At 52.4% G+C, this 18,126-nt stretch overlaps 3 protein-coding genes and 1 long non-coding RNA gene across 9 annotated transcripts; 2 read left to right on the top strand and 2 right to left on the bottom strand.

Moving 5' to 3' along the window:
- The first annotated feature begins 65 nt into the window (after positions 1 to 65).
- Positions 66 to 7,437, top strand: LOC144206451 (uncharacterized). Its single transcript, XR_013328360.1, has 5 exons — positions 66 to 1,440; positions 1,904 to 2,042; positions 2,570 to 2,906; positions 6,465 to 6,630; positions 7,233 to 7,437. It is a non-coding gene; the product is annotated as an uncharacterized LOC144206451 (long non-coding RNA).
- syt16 (synaptotagmin XVI) lies at positions 2,179 to 8,336 on the bottom strand. Of its 2 annotated transcripts, none has more exons than XM_077731448.1 (7): positions 8,167 to 8,336; positions 5,544 to 5,786; positions 4,864 to 5,088; positions 4,604 to 4,794; positions 4,008 to 4,469; positions 3,770 to 3,935; positions 2,179 to 2,884 (listed from the first exon to the last, which is right to left on the bottom strand). In XM_077731448.1, exons 1-7 carry the CDS (start codon positions 8,177 to 8,179, stop codon positions 2,571 to 2,573), a joined length of 1,614 nt encoding a protein of 537 aa, XP_077587574.1. In that variant the 5' UTR covers positions 8,180 to 8,336; the 3' UTR covers positions 2,179 to 2,570. The 2 variants fall into 2 exon arrangements, with proteins under 2 accessions (XP_077587574.1, XP_077587575.1); XM_077731449.1 differs by having other exon boundaries at positions 5,544 to 5,723; positions 8,167 to 8,335.
- Positions 8,337 to 8,469: 133 nt separating this feature from the next.
- LOC144206450 (snRNA-activating protein complex subunit 1-like) lies at positions 8,470 to 11,047 on the bottom strand. 3 transcript variants are annotated; one of them, XM_077731453.1, is made up of 10 exons: positions 10,751 to 11,047; positions 10,207 to 10,363; positions 10,002 to 10,142; positions 9,825 to 9,929; positions 9,580 to 9,753; positions 9,430 to 9,513; positions 9,303 to 9,365; positions 9,092 to 9,218; positions 8,948 to 9,022; positions 8,470 to 8,857 (listed from the first exon to the last, which is right to left on the bottom strand). In XM_077731453.1, the coding sequence occupies exons 2-10, from the start codon at positions 10,294 to 10,296 to the stop codon at positions 8,814 to 8,816; spliced, it is 903 nt and encodes a 300-aa protein (XP_077587579.1). In that variant the 5' UTR covers positions 10,297 to 10,363; positions 10,751 to 11,047; the 3' UTR covers positions 8,470 to 8,813. The 3 variants fall into 3 exon arrangements, with proteins under 3 accessions (XP_077587579.1, XP_077587577.1, XP_077587578.1); XM_077731451.1 differs by having other exon boundaries at positions 10,641 to 11,042; XM_077731452.1 differs by having other exon boundaries at positions 9,589 to 9,753; positions 10,641 to 11,040.
- On the top strand, positions 10,721 to 18,115 carry iars2 (isoleucyl-tRNA synthetase 2, mitochondrial). Of its 3 annotated transcripts, none has more exons than XR_013328359.1 (25): positions 10,721 to 10,929; positions 11,105 to 11,556; positions 12,014 to 12,133; positions 12,230 to 12,383; positions 12,468 to 12,616; positions 12,769 to 12,818; positions 13,152 to 13,261; positions 13,345 to 13,432; positions 13,571 to 13,686; positions 13,766 to 13,935; positions 14,017 to 14,107; positions 14,173 to 14,324; positions 14,505 to 14,665; positions 14,724 to 14,826; positions 15,072 to 15,165; positions 15,452 to 15,532; positions 15,849 to 15,957; positions 16,084 to 16,186; positions 16,262 to 16,384; positions 16,445 to 16,576; positions 16,662 to 16,768; positions 16,935 to 17,080; positions 17,204 to 17,399; positions 17,481 to 17,625; positions 17,700 to 17,848. XR_013328359.1 is itself a non-coding variant. In XM_077731445.1 (25 exons), exons 2-25 carry the CDS (start codon positions 11,218 to 11,220, stop codon positions 17,843 to 17,845), a joined length of 3,180 nt encoding a protein of 1,059 aa, XP_077587571.1. In that variant the 5' UTR covers positions 10,722 to 10,929; positions 11,105 to 11,217; the 3' UTR covers positions 17,846 to 18,115. The 3 variants fall into 3 exon arrangements, 2 of the variants coding, with proteins under 2 accessions (XP_077587571.1, XP_077587573.1); XM_077731445.1 differs by having other exon boundaries at positions 10,722 to 10,929; positions 17,204 to 17,394; positions 17,700 to 18,115; XM_077731447.1 differs by lacking the exon at positions 15,452 to 15,532 and having other exon boundaries at positions 10,726 to 10,929; positions 17,204 to 17,394; positions 17,700 to 18,115.
- Positions 18,116 to 18,126: the final 11 nt, after the last annotated feature.

The raw sequence follows: 18,126 nt of genomic DNA, 5'->3' as shown, positions 1-18,126 counted from the left end.
AGGGGCGGACCCACGTTAGGATGGGGGGGGGGGGGGGGGCGATCACATGGGATGATACATTTCATTTGGTCAAGATGTTTTACGCAAAGTGCAAAGGGCTGCTTTCAGGCGGCTATTTCTTTGCACGAGCTACAAAATTGATAGATCCACACTTGGTTTCAAGCGCTTGATTTATCATCAGGAAATATACGTTCAACAAAAGCCGCGGACAGCTTGAGGTGGAGCACAAAAATGCAACATTGAAAATCCAAAAGAATGAAGCCAATCGTTCATTCCCATGCAGAATAACAAAATGTCATTAAAAAATCATTGAAAACATCGATTAAAGACCATCAAATATCGACTAAAGTCCTGTTCAAATCAACCCCATGAAAAATTAAGTATCGATTCAACGCAGGATGGTAAAAAAACAAATTCAAAAAATGCCAGAAATCTGGAATGCAAACATCTTTCCGCCAGGGGTCAGCATTTCATCGTTTCCCCACCAACAGGTCTAGGTTACAATCGGGTCGGCCAGCGACCAATCACCCGAGAGAGCCGAGAGACCCGAGAGAGCCATTCCATCTGGGCAGAAAGTCTCCAATTGGAACAGAAGATTCTCGTCCGCCGAGAGCCGCTCGCGTCCAGTCAGCCGTGCTGGTCCACAAGAAAGGTGGCGGCATGCTGGACTTGCTCCAAGCAGGAGACCTTGGCCCTCTTCCCGTCCGCTTCCTCTTCCTCTTCCTCACGCTGGATCTTTCTGAGGAGGTTATTGATAAGGACGGAGCGGCGCAGGTAGGCCTCGGGCTCCTCCAGGAAGCGCAGCTTCTCCAGGGACAACTTGAGGACGCAGGTCCGCTCCTCCTGCGGGATCAGAGACAAAACAGAGCGAGAATCAAGTCGAGGGCAGGCCTTGTCCGTGGAAAACCAGAAAAGAATGAATTTTGGACTTTTTGCAAATGTCCTGGTGGGCCGGGCCGCAGAAGCTCCTCCTGCGCATATTTCCTCTTGAAGTAGGCGACCTTGGACGTGGTCGAACGCTTGGCCCGAGGACCCACGGCCACCTCATGGACTCTCCGGGTAGCGGAAGCGGCCGGCAACCCTCCGGCCCGGAGCCTTTTAGGCCGTGGCCCGCAGCCACGGCGCCTCAGGCCACCTCGCCGTGCGCTTCTGCCAACGGAGAAAAGCCATTCAGTCCGGCGTCCAATCCTTTCGGACGGGGAAGCGCGGCAGCCGTGGAATGCGAGCGAGAGGACAGCTATTCAGAAGAGGACACTTGTGACCTTTAACTCTTTGCAAGAACGGAAGTCATACACAGCCATTTTTTGGAAAAATAATATGGAACTTTTGCCAAGTCATTCCTGTCGTTGGATGTCCATTTCACGTCAAGGTTTAACTTACATCAGCGTGGGCAAAATGCCAAAGACGGCGGTAGACTATCGTCATTTGTAGTGTGGAAGGGTGAGTCTTTTCATTTTTTCATATTTCACAAATATTCGCTGTGCTTGCTTGGCCGTGGGAAGTGTTGCTACTCTGACTCACACACACACACACACACACACACACACACACACGCATGCATGTGTAGCACATAGAAAAACACTAACTCATGAGTAACACATAAAAAACCCACACTAGGTAAGATAGAAAATAAATAAACACATTGTAGGTGACAGCACACTTACATAAACGCAGAGATCATCTACATAGAAAAACACAGAGCAGAAATGTACTCTCGTTAAGCTCACCTAAACTTGTAATAGGATCCACACACGGGAAAGCACAAAGATGACAACACACACACACACACACAGAGCCATCAGTCCAAATCGTCCCAAAGTAACGTGGAATTTACCTGAGTGGAATTGTGCGATTCCGTGCCGATCATCTGTCGTACGTGTGTGTGTGTGTGTGTTGCATGCAGAGGCTCCTGAAAGATGTCCAGTCGCTCACGGCAACAAGCACGGCGCGTGATTGGTCCCCACGGAGGCTGAGCGAGCGTGCCGCTCGCCGTCGCTAGGAGACAGTCCGGTCCGGTCCTGGACCGCTTTATTTCCTATCCGGTAAGTTCGCACACACTTAAAACCAAGGGGGAGAACGGGGTCACTTTAACTCGTTTTTTGTTTATCTAAGAGTTTTTTTTTGTGAAGAGAAAGAAATCTAGTGTTTTGTTGAGGCAGGATATGTCAGACACAAAACGGCAGGCAGTCCATTTATTGGCATCCACAAAAGAAATGGAAAAAAAGTGCAAGACAGGGATGGACCAAAAGATGTCTCCTTTGCCGTCTCCCCAAAGGAAACGCATCAAATACCACCGGATAAAGAATACATCCATTGTTGAAATCACCCACCAGAAATGAATTTCATGACTAAAAGAAAAACATGCAACAGAAAATAATACATGATCTTTTTTTATAAACAAATTGACCCTTAATGAAATAGAAAGTCTCCATTTCCGGGCATCAAAAATCGTTGGCTGAGCTTTCCTTTTCATTTGGAGTGAGTAGAAAAGAAGAAAAAAAAAAGATGTTTTCCTTCCAATGTTCCAAAAAAAAAAAAATTTTTTTGTTTTCTTTTGGTCTGGCGACAGGTCACGCCGGCAGGAGGACGTGCCAGCGCCGCACTTGCGTCCCGCGTCCGTCCCTCATGTCCCTCCAGTGGAGGCTCTCCTCGCGGCCGCTGGCGTTGCGGCCCAGCGCGGCCCAGCCGATCATCTCCTTGCGCTTGAGCCCCCGGCGGCCGTACACGCACGCCGTCAGCGTCACGTCCGACAGCTGGAAGAGCGCCACCTGGAAGGCGAAGCTCTCCTTGTACACCGGGTTGGGCTGCGAGCGCCGCAGCGACGTCCGGCAGCGGCACATCTCCTGGCCCGCCGAGTTCAGCAGCGTCAGGCGGGCGAAGGTGTCTGACACGGCAAAGTAAGGAACGTGAGTACAATCAGAGACTTTTTTGGGGACTCCTTTCAAACTTGGACCCATTGAAAAGCCAGTACCTATAGGCGTTCATTTCATGGGGAAAGGCAAACTAAACAAAGGGAGTGCGGGGGTGCTTTGATTTCTACTTCGAAAGAGCAAAACTCTCTGCAATACTAAGTGTCCTGCGTGTGCAATCAGTGGATTGGCATCAGCTGCTGGTCACAACCCAACCCCCACCGTTTCAAGTTGGTCAGTCAGCTCCGTAGGTACAGGATAGCCCTCACCCTCTCACACGGTAGCCCAACCCCCGTTGATTCGATTTTGTCAGCTATGTGTGTGATGGGTGGGTGGTTGGAAAACACTAAGCAGCCAGTGCAAACCTCTTTTTTTTGGACCTATTTCAAACATGGGCCATCAAATTGCAAACTTTTAACAATTGAAGAGAGAGTGAGCGCCCCAAAGAAATTAAAGCATTGGACATACGAGGGAAGACATAGCATCCCCTAAGACTAGGCATTTATTTAACAGAGCTGGACAAACAAACAAAACAAGGCCAAAAGTGAGTGCTTTGCTTTCAACTTGGACACAGCAAAACTTTCCGCAATACTAAATGTCCTGCGACTGCAATCAGTGGATTGGCTTCAGCTGCTTGTCACAACCCAACCCCCACACCTTCCAAGTTGGTCAGTCAGCTCGGTCGGTCTCTTCTGGACGGCGGCCTGAGCCAAAAGCTGCCCCCCCCCTCCTCCTCCCACACCGAACCCAACCCCCGATGCGTCAAGTTTGTCAGTCAGCTCAGCTGATTTGAAGCCACGGTGTGTTGACAAGCACTACTACCTCCACTATTGTGCTTTTACACAAGTGGGTTGACTTACCCGGGGGTCGGTTGGCGGCGGCGTTCCCGAAGCAACTCCCCTTGATGATCTCCACGGACATCCTGCCGGTGGCGGCGCTGTACGAGAGCCCCACCAGGAGTTCGGGGACGGCGGCGCCGGTCGGCGACGGGTCCTCGGCCGCCAGGCTGGACTCCGAATCCAGGCTCTGGGGAGGAGCCAGCGCGCGTTTGAGAGCGGGCGGCCCCCGAACGGACGCCCACCCGCTTCGGAGGCGCACCTTCATGTCGGCGCGGGGCTCCAGGAGCAGCCTGAGCTGGGCGCACCCTCCGGCCCGGTCCACGGCGGCCAGCGGCAGGAGCTTCTCGCCCATCATCCTCCGGCGGCGGGCCAGCCGGCCCTCCAGCGCGTAGACGCGGAAGCGCAGCGCCGAGGCGGCCAGCCGCGAGGCCTCCACCCGCGTCAGGGCAAAGGTCTGTCCGAAGGTGACGTCCGGGCGCCCCGACGCCGCCCGCTTGGGCCAGGTCTTGCGCCGCTGCTTCTTGGCCGGCAGGAGCACCAGGCGCACCTGCCAGGCCTCGGTGGCGCCGCCGCTACGTCCGCGCTGGGGAAGATCCCTGGCCGAGGCCACGGTGACCAGCAGCTTCTCGCTGGACGCCCGGTACTCCAGCGAAATCAGCAGGTCGCAGCACTTGGACAGCACCGGCTGCGGGGGGGAGGCCGCAGCGTCCCCGTCCACGTCCTGAAAGGTGCCACGGACGGACGTCACGTGGCGGAAGAGGAGAACCCGCCCAACGCACGGTGACTCATTTTCTCCACTAAAATAATCTTGGCTTTGATAGCCTTTATTGATAGAATTCAACAGAGAAACCTGACCTGAGGTTCCCACACGGCGGGGGTGGGCTCCGCCTCCTCCGACTCGACCGTCGGGAGTTCGGGGGCCGAAGGGGCGGGACCTTCCTCCATCGGCTCCAAGGAATACTGTCGCCGGAGCGAGGGTCCCTCCGGCACCCCCCGCGACTCGTCCGGACGCCGGCCGTGACACTCCACCTGGACCACGGCGCGGTCTGAGAGAAAAAACGTGGACGTCAGTCGGACCCGGGCCGAGCGGCGGGCGTTTCCCCCCCGAGGTTTACCTTCCGAATCGGACGGCTCGCCGCCGGCGTCCCGCCGCTCCGATGAATGGGAGAAGTGGTCTGGGCCTCCGACTTGGGGCGGCGCCGTTCGCAAAGTCTGCGAACGCGACACGGAGATCTCAAAGTTGCTCATCTCCCGGTTGTCGCTGTCCGAGGACGAGCGGTCGTCGTCGTCGTTGTCGTCGTTGTCGTCGTCGTCGTTGTCGTCCGCGCTGGACGTCCCGCCTGCACGGGCACCAAATAGCAGACAATCAAAGGCTCTTAACGGATAACGTCTTGTTTGCCGTCCGACCGGCCGGGCCCGTCCCGGCACATCCCGCCGCCGGATTTGGTCCCCGGTCCCCGAGGCCTGTTTGCTTTGACGCCTGTGTTGACTTTTTCCCAAGACGGTGGCGCCAGGACCACACCCACCTTTCCATGCCAACCAAGAAAAAAGGACATTGAAACTAAAGAGTAGGGAAAGCCACAATTGACTTATTTGGAGGATGATTGCTATGTCATGGGCCAAAGTTACTTTGCTTTTTTTTTTTAAAAAAAAAGCCACAAAGCAACTTCATCTGAAACCGTGAACGGCAGCCAATAGCCATCCATGGTAAACGTCCCTCATTAAAATGGTCTCTCCGGAAATTTGAGCAACCCATGAGGATTTGACCAGACGCATGTGGTGACGGGCGTCTCACCGAGGCCCGGGCGCGAGCGCTCTTTCCCGGCGCGCCGGCGCGACCCCTCTTGCTGCTCGGTACACGGGGCCCCGCCCATTTTGGAGAAGCAGAGGGTCTTGTTGATGTAGAGGAAGACCAGCGCCAGGGCCGCCACCAGCACCCCCACCGCCGACAGGAAGCCCACCGCCTCCGACGTGACTGGTTGCAGGAGGAAGAGGGGACACACAATGACACACTGATCAGACCACACTAACAGACAACCTACACACACACACACACACACGCAGCATGGAACACACAAACACAACAACACAACGTCATTTTCGTGTCAAACTTGTCAGTCCATTTCGGAACATGACAATTTCAAAAAAGTCAGAAATACAAAAGGGTGGGATTAGGAAGGAGAAGGTCACGTTGCCTTCAGGTGGGCTCGTAAAACGGATCTCCTGCCCTCGGCTGACAAACACAAAGAGGCCATGGTGTCGCGGGCGGATCGCCGGACACGCCGGAACGCAAGCAAATGCGGGCGACTCGAACCTGTGAAGGAGCATTGCCGTGGCAACCACCGCGCTTCTCTGCGTATTCGAGTCAAATGAGTCATCGTTTGCCGCCCGCGTGGAAAAAGGTCCAGTGTTACCATGGCGCCCAACGTCGGCGCAGCGTCGGTAATTGTACGGTTGGAAATAGGGAAGCCCGTAGTGGGATGGGATATGCTACAGCACCCCCGCGACCCTTGTGAGGATGAGCGATTTGAATGGATGGATATATTTTTCATAGAAATTTAATTAAGACGACTTCCAATTGTCAAATGAAACATGATTTTTTTTTAAAATGCGTACATTCGGGCATGTTGATTGGATGGTGATAAATGGGAGAGGGGGCTCTACTTTTCGCAGCTAAAAAAGAAGTTGCAATTTTAATTTGTCTTGTGTCTCACAGGCTGTGTGACCTTGGAGCGAGAGCAAACGGCGGATCGACAAGCGTTCAAATCCGAGGCACGCACACGGAACGGAAGGCCAAGTGAGAGCCCGTCAATCCCAAGCGACATGGCGCCCACAAATGCCAACCCGAAGCCCAATCCGCAAAAATGCATCTCTCCGAGTCGGTGAGTTGCGTCCTTTCCTTTGTCGAAGTCTAAAGTATAGCAGAACCATGTTTCGGAAATGCTCTCGGCATGTGGGCGTTGGTATTCTGACGCCACCTGGTGGCTCAAAACCGCTATGTTTGGTGACGTCACATGGCAGCCCTTTCTACTATAAAAATGGGGTTTTCAATAAGAATTGAATGGAATACTACTTCAAAATACGATACGACACGTTGAAAATGTGTTTTTTTTTCCAAAACGCAACTATATGTCATTACACGTAACGATATCAGATAGGAAGCGGCCCCTCCCAGTCAACACCAATAGCCAATGACATCATTTAAAGTCAAGTGAAAGCCGTTAACCAAAAGTTCCCATTAGCCATGCCAACTGAAGAGTTGAACGGGCCTTTTTGGGTATTCCCAACTCACGTGATGGTCAAGCTCCACCTACTTTCACTGTCTGTGGATGGTGGCGCCGTGGAGTTGGCCTGGGCGCTCATGTTCTTCTTCACTTCCTCAACTGGTCCCACAACCAGGAGCTCCTTCTAAACTTTGCGTACATTCTCCTTCCTCCTCCTTAACTCTGATCCTGTCCCGGCGCTTCTGTTTTTTTTTGCCTAGACCTGCGGCTACCGTCGTTTCCGTGCGGTGCCGGGGAGGCCACGCCAAAGAGGGCCGGCACATGCGCTGCCTGCGGCTTTGCGAGCAAACAAGGCCGAGGAATTTGTTTTAGCAGTAGAAAAACGTGCACCACTCCAAATAAACGCTCGGGAATCCGATCGGCACAAAGAGGGAGAAGCTGTGCACCTGGTTACCGTGGTAACCACCCAGCATCAGCTGGAAACGGCTCCGCTCGGGTGGACTTTGGCCTGTTGCTCATTTTAGGCGACCCACAAAAATAAGTCAGGCACTCGGATTCACTTGATTTCTTGCTAAAATAGAATTTGAATTGAATGGAGGCCATCCTCCGAAAATAGAGCCATTGTGAAATTTGGGAATATTTAATGTTATTTTACATAAACCTTTCACCAAGTCATAAAATATTTACTTTTTTGGTATAGTCGTTGTTTTAAAACAAAATAATCCACAAAATGTCCCCTTCTTTAAGATAAAACATAACATTGACTGTTTTCTCCTTTTTTGAATGAGAAAGAAAGATGAAATATTTATTGTTACTAATGAAGTACGTTGACTCTCTTTTTTAAAAGGATTATTAACAAGAACAAAAATAGCACTATTGTGAATAATAATTGAATTACAAGGAGAGAAAAATCGGAATACAGCTAGCATCATTCAGCCTTGATCGCGCAGGGCTAAAAATAAACCCAGGAGAAAAAAATACCGTCAAACGCTACTAGTCCAATAATTCATCGGTTGTTCGCGCAAGTGCACGTAAATAAAATAAAAAAAAGGGAGACTTGGTGGTTGTCGCTTATGGAAATGAGACGAGCGAGCGAGCGCTTGTGTCATTGCAAAGCGGTCGAGCCGAGGGCGGCACGCAAAGAGGCGGTTACGCGACAGACAAACGCCCGCTGGCTCTTTGGCTGCTACTTACTGTCGGAGGCCATGGCGGCTGCGGCGGCTGCGGCGGCTGCGGCGGCTGAGGCGGCGACGGCAGGGCCGACGGCGACTCGGTCTCGGTCGGCGGCCTTCCTTCCTTCCCTTCGAGCATCCCTCCCTGCCCCTTTTCCTCCCTCCCCTTTTCCTCCCTGTCGAGCGCTGTCAGATGTGGAACAACATCCGGGTTCTGCACGCCCGCTAGCTAGCGAGGGACGCATTCGCGGACGCTAGGAAATGGGCGTAAAATGGGGCTTTGCGAGATAAATCACTAAAAATCAACATTCAACAACAAACAAAATACTCCATGTCAAGTTTTATTGAATATTTACAGAACCATTGGAGTCATTTGGCTGCCAGATTGACCTAAAGTAAAATGAATTGTTTTTACATTGACCCAAAATAGTAGTAATACTAAAAACAGGAAAAAATCTACCAATAATTCATAAAAGCATAATTTCTTTCTCAATGATAATCATCGACTGTGACGTCACAGCCAGAATTGCTGAAATTGTAAAAATTCATTTAGTCAAAAATGACAACAAGCCAGTCATTTTTTACATGTTCACCATAGCTTAAAAGGTTTAAAATAGATGCTGAGCTCCTCCTTGCTATCGTTCTATTGTCCAATTGAAAACGTCAACATCATTCCAATCCAGTGGTCATTGAGTTGTTTTCTTCTTGTTTTCCTGAAAACACCAAAAGATGGATTGTTAGCGGCCATTTTCAATTCATTTGAGTGTATCGGATGTGACCCATGAATGAAGTTGGTAATAGACCTTGAAATTTGCAGCGCTCCAGAGTGACGAGACGATGGATTCGAGTGACCGTGGGAGCTTCTTTCTTCAAAGCAGCTGACGACAAACAACAGCGACATCACTCCAAATGTGGGCACCTTTTCGGCAAGCGAAGGAGACACTCACCGACGGTACAAAGGTTCTCTTGAGTCCTGGCCTTGAGGGACACCTTGGCGGCCTTTTTTGGAGAGGCGGGGCCGGCCCGATCGCCAACGTCCAGTTCCACCTGCCGATGGCGCCGTGACTTGCAAGACTGGAAACAGGAGGCGGCTTTTAGCATCACGCGGAACCTTCACTCACGGGCAAATATGGGCAGAGCGAGACGACAACAACCAACCTCGGTGGCCTGTCCGTACGCTCTGGACTTGATGGACGACAGAAGTCGAGCTCTTTGGGAACTCTGAAGGAGATGCGGCGGTTAGACGTCTCGTGGCCTTAAATGCCGACTAAATTCTGGCGCTCACCTCAGTTCGCAAAGAAGTTCCCTGGCCGCCGTCGACGTCGCCGCCGCCGCCGCCGCCGCCTTCTTCGTTGTTGTCGTCCGCTTCCTGACAGAAGACATGTGAACTGTGAGGACACGTCGCAGAAAAAAAAAAACCAGTCCAGACTCTGACCTGACCCACCAGCTGATTATTGCTCTGCCAGTCGTTGAAAGTCAGAACGCACCCTCGTAGCTTTTGGACTATATTTGGGCGAATCAGGTCCATCCCCGAGCGCTTCCCCTCCGACGACTCGGCGCAGACGGACAACTTTAGCTTGTGGTACAGATCGTGGACGTTGGCCAGCTCCTGTGAGGACGGCGGCGGCGTTGTCACAAAGGAGTTCTCTCACCCACGGCGTGCCACGGTAACTCACTCACCTCCATGGCGTCCCTGTCCAGAAGTTCCTGCGGGGCTCGCGCTCTGGCCACAAACTTGTCCCGCAGCCGAGAGCCCTCGGCCTTCCTGCTCTTTTTGAACTTCAGCTGCAAGAAGAAGCGGTTGTTTTAGTTTTTTTTGAAAAGCACTTTTCTGCTTTTGACTGGCCACTCGCTGACCGAAGTGGGCATGGCGGTGAAGCGGAAGGCCTTGCAGGAGAGCAGCTGTCGGAGGACATAGACGGCGTCCAGGTGCCGGGATCCCAACGCGTCTTTCTCCAAACTCAGCACGTCATCCCAGTCCTTCAGCGCCACAGAGATCTGGAGATGGACGGGTGCCGTCAGATGGACTGGAAAGGAGAATGAAAGCAAATCCAAAGCTCACCCCCACACGCGGCGAGGCCGTCTGGCAGTGGTAAAGACTGTAGATCAGGTAAAGTCCTCCCACTCGTATTTGGAAACTGAACGGGGGCATGAAGTAGCCGACGGCCACGTCCAACACCAGTTGACTGAACGCTCGCTTCTCGCGCCCGACGGTACCACTGTGATGCCACAACAAAAAGAGATCATATTGGCAAAGTTGCTCTGAGAATAGTTGAATTATATCATGTCACTCCTATGTTAACGTTAAAATAAAAGTAAACGACGTTTTAAATATATATATTTTTAACTCGTTTGTAAATAAGATGCAGCAAAACTTGTTGTTGTTGTTTGTTTACTAGTCTTACTCATGGAGCCTATGATGGAATGAAACCATTCAAAGGTTGATACGTCTTAAATACTCATTGTCATGATTCCGAACGCCCAAGTATAACTTACTAAAATATTTGTCCAAATTTCATTTCCTTCCATATTTTGGAGAACACGTCAAAGCGGACGGAGTCGGTTTGTTGGAAGCGAGCGAGCAACTCCTCGCAGTCCGAACGCACCTGTTCGTTCAGGCGGACCCAATTCATATTCCAACTCGAATCTAAACGCGACTCCGTCAGAAAAAGAAATTTTTGCTTTGACGTTGAATGTTTTCATGGCATCTTCTCTCTCCGATGAGATTCGTTTGCCCGTGCGCAGCCATCTTGGACAGCAAAATACGGCAAGCCACCAAGACAAAGTATGCGCTGACGTATTGCAGTACAATTCTATACTACTAAATATTTATTATGTTGACTACTTTTTAAAAAAAATATTTATGTATTGATAATATACATGTGTTTGTTTATTAGTGTTATTTGTGCATAACTGCTCCGCGCATGCGCGCATATTGTGTTTGGAATCCGTTTCCGTAGTTGTGCACCTATCAAGTTCTTCCGGCAGAAACAAGACCGAGTGCTAAAGGACGCGACAAACACCGCCGGATTTTGTCCTCACGCTGAGTAAACTCGGCCATTTTTCGACATCGATGCTGCTGTGCGGTGTTTCGACCGTAAACCGAGCGCTAACGAGATGGGGAAGGAAATGTGACCGAGGAGGGGAGCTCCTCCGGCGGTCTTTTTTGTGTAGCACTAGCCGATGGCATGCCGTTTCCGGGGGCGAGGGCAATGGCAGCTCCCGGCCCAGCTCTAGCTCCAGTCCCAGTCCTGGTCCCAGTCCTAGTCCCAGTTCCAGTCCTAGCCCCCAGTCCGCAGAGCCGGTCTCTGCTCAGGGACTGTACCGGGACACCGTGCTACTTCCCCGGACCGAGTTTCCCATGAAGCTAACGGGACAGAAACTACTCGACAGGGAGGTGGAGATACAAGAGGTAAAACTAACTTTCTGTTTGTGTCATACTTTTATAGTATTTATACTCTACAATGCCATTTAAAATACAAGTGACGGTGGTGGGCTTATCTATTTCCGTCACATGAGGAACCCCCAAAGTTGCGTTACATTACAAAATCAACGCAAGCCTTTAAGTCAGTGCTAACTGGAATAAAACATTCGAACTGGTTGAAAACAATCCTACTGTCTCAACGTATGGGTCTATTACTTGAGTATTTCGATATTATATGTCGACCAGAAGGTATTTTTGAACTCGACGATGGGTTGGCTGTCATTCGCCGCCAGTCCAAATGGATTGGACGTCTAGTGCCGTTAAAAGCAACCAGTAGATGAACAGTTGTCGGTTTGTGGATGGTCAATGTGCATTTGGTTTCAAGCCCGCGTGGCAGATTGAATGTGTTATGTCTTCAACTTGTGCTTCTTTGTTTTGTTTGTAGCAGAGTGGCTTTCCCACTCTGTACAGCTGGCAGAGCGAGCGCAAGGGCAAGAAGTTTTGTCTTCACGACGGACCCCCGTACGCTAATGGCGACCCGCACGTGGGACACGCTCTCAACAAGGTCAACCGAGAGACATTCTATTTTTAGTCTTGATCAGCAGTGTTATTTATTGATTGTTTGTTTGGTTTTTTTTGTTTTGTTGTTGGCCCAATCCAGATCCTAAAAGACATCCACAACCGTTTCGAGATGCTCCGAGGCCGACAGGTCCACTACGTCCCGGGCTGGGACTGCCACGGTCTTCCCATCGAGCTTAAAGCTCTGGGCCAACTGGGCACGGCGGATCTGGATCCCCTGCAGATCAGAAAGAAAGGTGAGAAAACAAACGCCGCGGCGCAAACTGGCGTTCCTTTGCATTAGCGAAAATGGGCCGTTGTCCCCCCCGCCACGCACGCAGCTCGCCAATTTGCCAAGGGGGCCGCGGATCGCCAGAAAGCCGCTTTCCAACGCTGGGGGGTGATGGCCGACTGGGAGAAGTGCTACTACACTTATGACGGCGCCTACGAGGCGGCTCAGCTCAAAGTCTTCCAGGAGATGCACGGCAAGGTGGGTCATCAAAATGTAGTTCCGCAGCCGTCAAAGCGACCACAACATTTGAAAAGCTTTGACTTTTTCCGAAATTTTCACTTGGGAATATCTTTGGGAAAGCTTTTGGATTGGTCCGCGACATTGTTTTCACTGTCTTATCCTTTTTTCAGGGGCTCATCTATCAAGATTACAAGCCGGTTTTTTGGTCTCCTTCATCGAGGTAAGCACATTAGCATTTCTACTTTGTCGGAAACGGACAAAAAGATTTTGTCGGCCGCCGCCATTGTTGAGCCTATTCCCTCTTAAAAAGTCACCTGTAGTGCATCATTTGTGTTTGAAAATCATACTTGACCCTATTTGTAAATTCACCTTTAGCAACAGACGAAGAAAAGAAATGCTTGAGAATCTAATTTTTCCAATTTGCTCTTGGTAAATCGGATTGGTCGCATTTGAAGATTTTGGCTCCTGCAATGTTTTGAGCCAACAATTTCAGCCATTTGAGGATTGGTCTTTTCATATGTCTGAATTTTTTCATTTGATGTTTTTCTGTTAGAACCGCTTTAGCAGAGGCCGAATTGGAGTACAACCCCGAGCATCTCAGCAAGACCATCTACGCCACATTCCCACTCGTCACGCTGCCTCCCAAGATGGCGTCGATTGAAAGTAATTTCTTCTATGTCACTCAGAAAAAGGGATTTTTTTTTCTGAGCCTCCTCATTCTTCTTCTTATTCATTTTTGTCTTCAGCTCAGGATAATGTTTCTGTGTTGGTGTGGACCACGCAGCCTTGGACTATCCCTGCTAACCAGGCTATCTGCTACATGCCAAATGCCCAGTAAGTAGCCACCGGCCTGTGATCGAGTAGTCCTTACTGGCGTGTACGGAAAAAAAAACAATAATCAATCGCTATTTGTATTATTACCGGGTTAGGATGTCATTATTTGTAGTTTTAGATTGTGTCGTATCTTCACAGATACTCTGTGACCAGAAGGAAAGACAACTCTCAACTGCTCTTGATGGCCACCGAGCGCACCGCCAATATGGCCGCCGTGTTGGGAACAGAACTGGAGAGCCTGGCCACTTTGACCGGTAAGGCACTTCTCTTTCTTCTCTGCGTAAAAAAAAAAAAACACCAGCCACTGAATCCATTGGCCGTTCCGTCCGATAGGCTCGGAACTGGAGGGCGGCGTGTGCGGGCATCCCACCGTCGCCGGCAAGCGAGTGGCGCTCTTGCCCGCCAATCACGTGACCATGGCCAAAGGAACGGGATTGGTCCACACGGCCCCGGCTCACGGCATGGAGGATTACGGCGTGGCCTCTCACTTTAAACTCCCCGTGGTACGTTTGACTCCCGTCGGGCCGAATGGGAGAGAAAAAAACCACCGCGAGGGGATTCAACTGTGGCGCTCCCGTTTTAAGGAGTGCATGGTGGACGAGGACGGAAAGTTCACGGAGCTGGCGGGCCCGGAATTGCACAATCTAGCCGTCTTTAGAGAAGGCACCGAAAAAGGTACCCGGCCGGGCACAGCGGACCCATTTGCATTTCGGCGCCACGTCCATTTCTTTCCCTGCTAGTCATCTGCATGCTGAAGGAGTGCGGTGCTTTGCTCAAGGAGGAGGACCTGCTCCACAGTTACCCCTACGACTGGAGGACCAAGCAACCCGTTCTCATCCGACCCAGCAAACAGTGGTTTATCGACACGGGCGCCCTGAGGGCCAAAGCTAAAGTGAGTGTTTCAATTTACAGTAATATGGGAATATCGGAGAGGAAGGAGGGTGTGCCCGGCCGGTTAGAGAGTTAAATCATAGTGAACACAGGGTTTATCCTATTAAACAGCGAGCGGGTATTGCTGTCTCTTGCTTTTCAAAACAAAGTCTCTGCTGTGTGTGTGTGTGTGTGTGTCTAGGACGCCCTGCAGAAGGTCCGCGTCGTGCCCGAGTCGGCCCGCGGCGGCCTGCTGAGCATGCTGGACCGCCGCACTTACTGGTGCATCTCGCGCCAGCGCAGCTGGGGGGTGCCCATCCCCGTCTTCTACCACCGAGAGAGCGGCCAGCCGCTGGTCAACAAGTAAGCGCGCCGACGAACCCGCGCCAGCTTTTCCGGGGTCTCAAGGCGCCTTCCGCAGGCACACGGTGGGCCACGTGGCCGCTCTGTTCAAGGAGAAGGGCAGTGACTGTTGGTGGGAGCTCCCCATGGACGCTTTGCTCCCGACCCATGTCCTCAAGAAGGTAAGAAAGGTCAAAGCGGACCTACAGTAATGCCTCCAATATCGCCTTCAATATCAATTGCAAAGTAGGGTCGCCCCTATTAAATATATAGTATATATTTTTAATTCCACTTTTGAGTTTCGGAATGGATTTTCAACTTTTTTTTAATAATTAATGGCGGGTGAAAAAGTAGTGAATTGGCAATATTCCAGGGATGACTGTACTACCTTTTACTGTACTTTAGTTGATAATTTTTTTCTTTGCAGAGTAAAGCAGGAGCAGTCAGCGACTACGTACGCGGAGAGGACGTGCTGGACATCTGGTTTGACAGCGGCACTTCGTGGGCGGCTGTTCTGCAAGGTGAGATCAAGCGCTTCATCAAATGCTCCAGTTTAACGGCCAGCCAGATGATTGGAATAATAGAAAATGGAATCAAGTGGGAGGAAGTCTTTTGCCGTTAGTCCTTTTAAGAAAAGAATGCCATGGCTAAGTTGGCTGTGAACGATCGCCCAAGCGGTCCCCGCCCGCTTTCTAATGTGACGTAAGGAAGCTCCAGCACAAGGTTTGAGCTGAGCTCCGACGTGAGGACCGGCCCCCGATGGCCCGATGGGGACTTTTCCAACGCCGCCTTCTTGTCCTTTTCCAGAAGAGCCGGAGGCGGACTCCTCGGGGTTCGAGTCTCGCCTGGACTGGCTCCCGGCGTCGTGGCGCATAGCGCCGCTCGCAGGTTGTTGGAACCAAAACGACTCTGACGGCCGACGGCGCGCGCGCTCGCGCTTTTGCACTGGCTCCTTTCTTCCCTTCCCCCTCCCTCCCCCTTCACTCTGGCCGGGCTTTAGTCGCGGCTCCTTCTTGGCGCCGGGGACTTTTTTCCAAACTGTTGTGGTGCATCCCTCCTAACAACCGTTTGGTCACTCGACGACGGGTCTTCTGGCTCCCGCCGGCCGCGGCACTCCGAGAACTAACTTCGCCTAAAGCCGCCTCTCCACCTTTGGTTCGTCGGAGCGATGACGAGCCCTTCTTTGCCTTTCCTTCCCCCAAAGAGGCCGACGTGAAGGCGGACGTCTACGTGGAAGGGAAGGACCAGATCGGAGGCTGGTTTCAGTCGTCGCTGCTCACCAGCGTGGCCGTGGGGAACAAGGCGCCTTACAAGTGAGTAAAGGCCACCCTCACGTCATGCGCCAGCCAAATGATTGTTTCCGGGCTAATGACAAGACCACCGTGAGTGATATCACCCCGAACTGACTGGGCCATTTTTTTGCCGGCCATGGCGAGCAGGTCACTGGTGGTCCACGGTTTTGCGGTCAGTGAGAAGGGCGAGAAGATGTCCAAGTCCGTTGGGAATGTGGTGGATCCGGACACGGTCATCAACGGCGCCAAGGTACGGACGACCCGAGTCCAGGTTTTTCCACCAAAAAAGCTCAACTGTCTGTTCAATGGTCCGCTGGAATCTCAGGACGGCAGCACGCCGGCCTACGGAGCGGACGCGTTGCGCTGGTGGGTGGCCGAGTCCAACATCTTCTCCGAGGTCCAGATCGGCGCTTCGGCCCTCGACTCGGCCCGGGACAACATCAACAAGGTAGGCTGGCCGGCATCCACCCACCCGTGTGTCTTTTCCCTTTTATTGATTCTCTGTTAGCTCAGAAACACCTTGCGCTTCCTGCTGGGGAACCTGGGCGGCTTCGACCCGCGGACACTGGCCGTGGACCCCAAGGAGATGTTCTACGTGGACCAGTACATGCTGCACCTGCTGCGCGAGTACAGCATGAAGGTAACGGCTCGACGGGGATGGGTGGCCATGTTTTTTTTCCCGCTTCCTAGCGTTCTACCCCCTTTTTTTTTTTTTTTTTTTGAAGGTGACGGACGCTTACGACACGTTTGACGCCGGTCGAGTGGTCCGCCTCCTCCAGTCGTTTATCACCCGAGAGCTCTCCGGCTTTTATTTCAGCATCATCAAGGACAGGTGAGGTCAACACTGGACGGCCGTCTCGCAATGGGCGCCTCTACTTAGGAAGACATGAGCTTAATTTGGTTCCGACATAGGAAATTGGAGTTACCGCTCGCTAAATCACCTCCCCAAAAAGATGTCTTTTCAAATTGTATTCATTGGCCGTGGCTTTTCTCGGCAGGTTGTACTGCGATCCCGAGGACTCGCCGGGTCGGAGATCGTGTCAGACGGTCTTGGAGGAGATCCTGGACGGGGTGACCAGATCCGTGGCCCCCATCCTGCCTCATCTGGCCGAAGAGGCGTACGCGCACTCGCCGGGTCGCCGCGGTAAGTGACGGAGCAAGGCGGGCGGGGGTGCCGGGGCGGGGGCGCCGGGGCGGGGGCGCCGGGGCGGGGGCCGTTCCAGTTGGAGCTCAAGCTTCTCTTCTCTTGTGTGGCCCGCCCACGCAGAAAAGGAGACGCTCTTCAGGAGCGGCTGGCTCCAATGCAGCTCGGTGTGGCGGCGCCCGGGCCTGGAGGAGGCGGTGGAGGGGGCATGCGCCATCCGGGACTCCTTCTTGTCCTCCATCCCGGGCAAAAACGCCGCGCAGTACGACCTCACCGTGGCCATCGAGCCGGGCCTCCTCTTTGAGCTCATGGAGGTGAGGTCAGCCAGGTTTCTTTCCTGTTTTTTTTTTTTTTTTTCAAAAAAGGACTAAAAACCCCGGCCGTCTCTTTGACCTTGCAGTCCCTTCAAGAGGATCCCTCGTCCACCTCCTCCCAGCTGGTGGAGCTGATGATGTCGGCTCGCGTGGACCTGACCGGCGCCGTGCCCCGCGACCTCTCCCCCGACGCCGTGGTCAGCCGGGGCACCTTCCTCATCAACCTAGAAGGTGAGCGAGCGCCGTGGCTCGGTCACGAAAGACGCCTTTGCGTCCGGGCTCAGGCCAACCCCCTTTGCGCTCAGGTGGCGTCATCCGGGAGGAGACTCGCTACACCGTAGCGGCGGCGCCCACCACCGGCCGCCGATGCCCCCGTTGTCGCCGTTACACGGCGGCGGCGGCGGACTGCCCGTGCCCGCGCTGTCAGACGCTGGTGGCCAAAGCCCGCTAAGCCGCTCTGTCGCCCAAAAGAGACTCTTGCGTTGCGGAACGGGACGGACGTGTGTGTGTTTGTACAATGTAAATAGTAAGTATGAAGATCGCCGGCACAATGTGCATTTATTAGCTTTGGTGAGGGGGGGGGGGGGGGGATTAGCTTGGGTTGCTAGAGCGCTTGCATTGCATGCAAGAGAGCAAAGCCCACATCCTGTAAATTCCCCCTTTTCAGGTCGAAAAAGAAAAATAAAGGCCCAGTCTATGGATTATTGGTGGGCAAATGGGAGTGTTTGCATC

Source organism: Stigmatopora nigra, chromosome 13 (genome assembly GCF_051989575.1).
Source record: "Stigmatopora nigra isolate UIUO_SnigA chromosome 13, RoL_Snig_1.1, whole genome shotgun sequence".
NCBI classification, from domain to species: Eukaryota; Metazoa; Chordata; class Actinopteri; order Syngnathiformes; family Syngnathidae; genus Stigmatopora; species Stigmatopora nigra.
Note: the sequence above shows the minus strand (reverse complement) of the source record. Positions and strands in the feature narration are given on the sequence as shown.